The following is a 4,762-nucleotide window of genomic DNA, read 5'->3' as shown; positions in this document are numbered from 1 at the left end:
ACTCATATTCACCTTAACCACCATCAATGACTTTCCTCCCCCTAGAGGTTGTAGACAAGAGGATAATGCATCACCACAATGACCTTAGGGTTCTCATTATCAAGACATTTTTTTATGTAATAAACAAGTCAATTATTATGATATTTAAGCCACGATGTAAATCTAAGTCATAAATCATAATATCATAAAAAACTTTTCCTCTTAAAAGATCCAAGTAAGGTTAACTTAAATAAATATCATAATAATGAACCACGATAAATTGACAAGATACCAAGATACAGTCATTAATTTAACTCCAAACAAAGTAAAAATTGAGACCATTGAGTTTTCAACTTCCTACTATAGAGATTCCTAATAAGAACAAGTCTTTTCTAACTTCAACATGAACTAACTTTCACTCATCTCAAGAAACCTTCTTCTAATCAACCCACTGCTTACCATTCTTAACAAAATGGTTATGATCATAATGGCTGACCTCCAAATTCTTCAACCAATCATCAGCAGCCTTCAAAAACGAGTTCAATAGGCGCGATTCAGACGCTGCAGGAAAAGGCAAAATCGACCCTTTGACCTTATAAGTAGTTAGGCCAAAGCTTGGAAGAGAGATTTTCAACCTTCCGTCACGCATCTCCGGATGAGTTTTGACTGTGACAAAGGAAGAGATATAAAATAGTGTAAGCAAAATGAGAATTTAAGTTTTGTTTTGGCAATCAGAATGGAAATGAAAGAGATGAATATATACTTTTGAAATCAGTTGACAGCTTATGGTAAGTAAGAAAGGACGCATCGAGGCTTTTCATCGTTGGTCCTAGAGGGATACGGTAAATCGGATACCTGAACACAAGTTCTATTCGTTAGACACTACAATAACAATGACTTATTATACTAACTAAGATCGGCTACATGGATCAATTTCTGTCATAATGTTAGACAGTAAATAAAAAAAATTAAAGAATAAAATGACGGCGAAAGATGTGGATTTAGACACTACCAAGCCACGGAAAACCAGCTACATGGTGATAATTCAGAGCTCTTCAAATTATTTATACAAGGATCGTCTTGGGCAAGAATTGAAACCTGAGAGGAAAATGAAACTATTAGGGTTCAAACCGGAGAAAGAGATGTAATGTGAAGAGATATATTTGAAAAAGAAAAGGACTTGCCTGATCACTAAGGGGAAGGCGTACATATGGCAAATCATGCTCAAAGTATTCATAGACAAGCTTATGAGGTGCCTTGTTTGGTGGCACAGAAGTACCACTTTCCTCACTGGCCTTCTTGCTACAGTTTCATAACAGCAGAATGGTGTTCTAAGCTCAACGAAATAATTAAAGAGCAATGCTATCTTAACAATATTTTTTCATACACTGATATATATATATATATATATATATATATATATATATATATATATATATATATATATATATATATATATATATATATATATATATATATATATATATATATATTAGCAATAAAAGATGGAGAAAAAAGAATCAAACTTACTCCAATTCTTGATCTTCAACATAGAGTTGAATTGCAGAGATATAAGGAGCAAAGTATTGTATGACATGTTCATGGTCGCTGAGTGTGAGAGGAACATTCACTCCATATGCACTCCATTCCTTGAAACACTCCCACAAGTCTTCAAGAACAAAGTAGGGTTTCTCCGCATTTTCAGAAGTTTTGCTTCCTTTGCCCACAGTCTGTGAAATTCAAAGTCAGAACAAATATCAATTCATTAATAAAAAATAAAACTATAAGGAAAAAAACATTCACAAGTAATTAAAATAAATAATCAAACAAATGTTCATCATGAATAAGACCCTTTGTTAAGGTTTATTTCCGAGTGAGAAAAAAACTTTTTTTTTTTTTGAAATAGATAAGTTTTAAGAATTTTTTAGCCATTTATTATTACATTTTTAATGTAATTGAAATGAATATTTGAAAAAAGTATTAAAAAATAATTTGTTTGTTTACTTGAAACTGATAATAATTTTTTTAATTGTAAATTTTTTTTATTATGATAATAATATAAAATAATTTTAATTTTTTGATAAATTTGACCACTAAATTATAAAATAATATAATCACTATTTTTATGATACATAACAAATGTGGTTCTTAAATAGCCGGTGCAATCAAAACTCAACATAACAGTGAAAAATTGTGATGAACTCGAGTCAATTATTTTAAAAATGTCATCAAAAAGCATCACAAAGTTGAGAAAAAAATTTATGAAAAAACATAGGATTGAATTTTAACACCTTAGATAAAAAATTAATATCTACCAATGGAGTCAATGAGGATAAGAGATTATTCAAATTTTTCACGCTAGCAGGAATTGGCGAGTTCGACTCATACGGATATGAGTCGACTTGCAATTTTTGAGTGAATGAGGATACGAGATTATTCGAATTTTTCACGCTAGCAGAAACTGGCGAAACGGATTCATATGATTCGACTTGCGAAGCATCCTGATTAACTGGTTCTGGATTTTGTTGCTGCTTATTTTTGTTGTTCCTAGGAATAAAAAACTTGAACCGGTTGGAACTGGAACCACTCTTCGTTGGCAAGGAAAATTTACTGGTAGAATTTGACATATCCTACTAGCAAATAAAATTGAGATCAATAGTAGCTTTTGATATAATCAAACAGAAATGAAGAAAGAAAGAAAGAAAGAAAAAATGGAGATAAAATGTTTGGCAGTTTGGATCTTATAAACAAGAACCAAAACAACAAATAAAGACTTATGTGTTGTGTTTTGCACTGAATAGTGAAATGTATATATAGAAAAAAAAAATGAGGGACCTATTTATTTTATAATATTTGTTGTTTTAAAAAAATTTCTTTTGGTATTGGTTTATTTAAAGAGTTTTAATGCTTATAACTCATATTTGGACTTATGTTTTTATAAAATACTATTTTAATAATGTTAAGTCAAAAAAAAATAGTATTTGATAAAAATATTGATATTTTGATATAAAAATTATACATTGTATATAGACATTGTAGATCTGTGAACTATTTTTAAAAATTATTTTTAAAATATTTTATCATCTTGTTATAATTTATTTAAAGATAATTTTTTAAACTTAAAACCAATTTAAATAGAATTTTTATAAAAGAAAATAAAAATATATTAATAAAGTGACACTAATAATTATTGTACACCAAATAATTTTGAACTATGTATTTCAAAATCACAATGGCTAAGCTTTTACCAAATAGTTACCACTACAAGTGGTTTAAGTAAATTTTTATTAAAATTTATATTAAATATTTTATCTCTTTGGTGCCATTATTTTCGGAATGTTAAAAAGTAACTAGGATGAAACAATATTATTACTTCTAATAATAAATATTTTTAATAGATATATTTTAAAAAAATTGTAATTTTTATCATGTTAAAATCTTAAAAATAAATATCAAAATTATTTTTTAATTTATGAAAAATAGATTTAAAACTTATAATAATTTAATCTTTAACAAATACACTTAGTATAAAATACATTCAATGTAAATATTGATTTGGTTGAAAAAGAAAAAAAAGTAATAAAAATATTTTTATTTTATACAAAGTTGACTGAGTTTTCTGAAAAAGAAAATTTAAATAACCAGGTTTAATAAAAAAATTGCAAAAAAAACTATGTTTTCGGAGTATTTACCAAAATATCTAGGTTTGGAACCCCAGATAGGTGGATGCGCCAACTGAAATGGCGCATAAGGGTTATTTAAGGGTGCATGCGCCAATTCAAATGGCTAACCCTAAATTTTCAATTGATTGCGCCAAATGGAATGGCGCATTAGGGTATTTTTTTCCCCTAATAGCCAAACCATTTGGCGCCTAAAGCAAATCCTTTTTATTTTTTTTATTTTTTTTAGTTTTTATAATTAAATTTATAAATACCTATTTTGACATCCGTTATTCGAAATCGAAACAACGGGGCTATATATAAAAATCAGAAATAACAAATTTCATTAATTTTTGGGGAACGATACATCGACAACAATTGATTAAAGAAAACATAATAAAATACATAACAAAATGCCTAATGGCGTCCATTGCCAAGATAACCATCTGTTCCGCACGAAGCTTGTTACCGGACATCTAGCACGTTCGTTGATGCCGCCGCGAAGCCTAGCACCACCCCTACCCCTTCGTGCTTCTTGCTGTGTCTATGTAGCTGGGCCTGGAAGTGGGTTGTTCTGCTGGTCGCAGTCTATGAATTCGTCAACGCCACCATAATTTCCCGGAAACCGACTGTCGTAAAGTCGATTACCCAAGCCCTCAAAATTGTTAAATGGTGGTGGGGGAGTAGGTTGGGACACGACTTCCGGTACGTAGCACCCAGCAGCACTAGAACTACCTTGATAAAATCCAAATTGGTTCGACGGTGTCGCATAGCCAAAAGGGTGCCACGGTGAGATGATTTAGCATGTGGACCATCGTCGGGACTTAGATGGAGGCTTAACGAACCGGTCTCAATGTTTTGTCCGAATAACCTTGTGGACCTTGTGTAACCTGCAAAGCCAAGTGGTTGTGAATGAGTCTGGTATTGGCTAGCGGAATGGTGTTGGTCTTCAGCTTCTTGGAAAGGTTGAGACTGTGATTGGAACAGATTTTGTTGCTGGTAGTTGCGGTTAGAATGGGACGGAGTATGGAACATATTTTGTGGCTGGTGGGTGTACTGATTCTGTTCTTGTTCTCGTTGTTGTTGTTGTTGTTGCTGCTGTAATTGTTGTCGTTGTTGTCGTT

General features: G+C 31.1%; 1 protein-coding gene across 1 annotated transcript; it reads right to left on the bottom strand.

The window, feature by feature from the left end:
* Positions 1 to 299: 299 nt before the first annotated feature.
* On the bottom strand, positions 300 to 2,737 carry LOC131615117 (uncharacterized). The gene is made up of 5 exons (XM_058886619.1): positions 2,295 to 2,737; positions 1,510 to 1,709; positions 992 to 1,281; positions 743 to 834; positions 300 to 645 (listed from the first exon to the last, which is right to left on the bottom strand). The coding sequence occupies exons 1-3, from the start codon at positions 2,604 to 2,606 to the stop codon at positions 1,098 to 1,100; spliced, it is 696 nt and encodes a 231-aa protein (XP_058742602.1). The 5' UTR covers positions 2,607 to 2,737; the 3' UTR covers positions 300 to 645; positions 743 to 834; positions 992 to 1,097.
* Between the last annotated feature and the right edge of the window lie 2,025 nt (positions 2,738 to 4,762).

This window comes from Vicia villosa, linkage group LG1 (assembly GCF_029867415.1).
Source record: "Vicia villosa cultivar HV-30 ecotype Madison, WI linkage group LG1, Vvil1.0, whole genome shotgun sequence".
NCBI classification, from domain to species: domain Eukaryota; kingdom Viridiplantae; phylum Streptophyta; class Magnoliopsida; order Fabales; family Fabaceae; genus Vicia; species Vicia villosa.
The sequence above is the reverse complement of the archived record's forward strand: the minus strand, read 5'-3'. Positions and strand labels throughout refer to the sequence as shown.

Bases quoted from the DNA above. Each gene is read 5' to 3' on its own strand.
- LOC131615117 (XM_058886619.1), bottom strand. From the start codon at position 2,606: ATGTCAAATTCTACCAGTAAATTTTCCTTGCCAACGAAGAGTGGTTCC. The intron at 1,710-2,294 runs GTAGATATTAAT...TGAATTTCACAG, and splicing joins TATCCTCATTGACTCCATTG to ACTGTGGGCAAAGGAAGCAA. The intron at 1,282-1,509 runs GTAAGTTTGATT...ATGAAACTGTAG, and splicing joins GTTGAAGATCAAGAATTGGA to CAAGAAGGCCAGTGAGGAAA.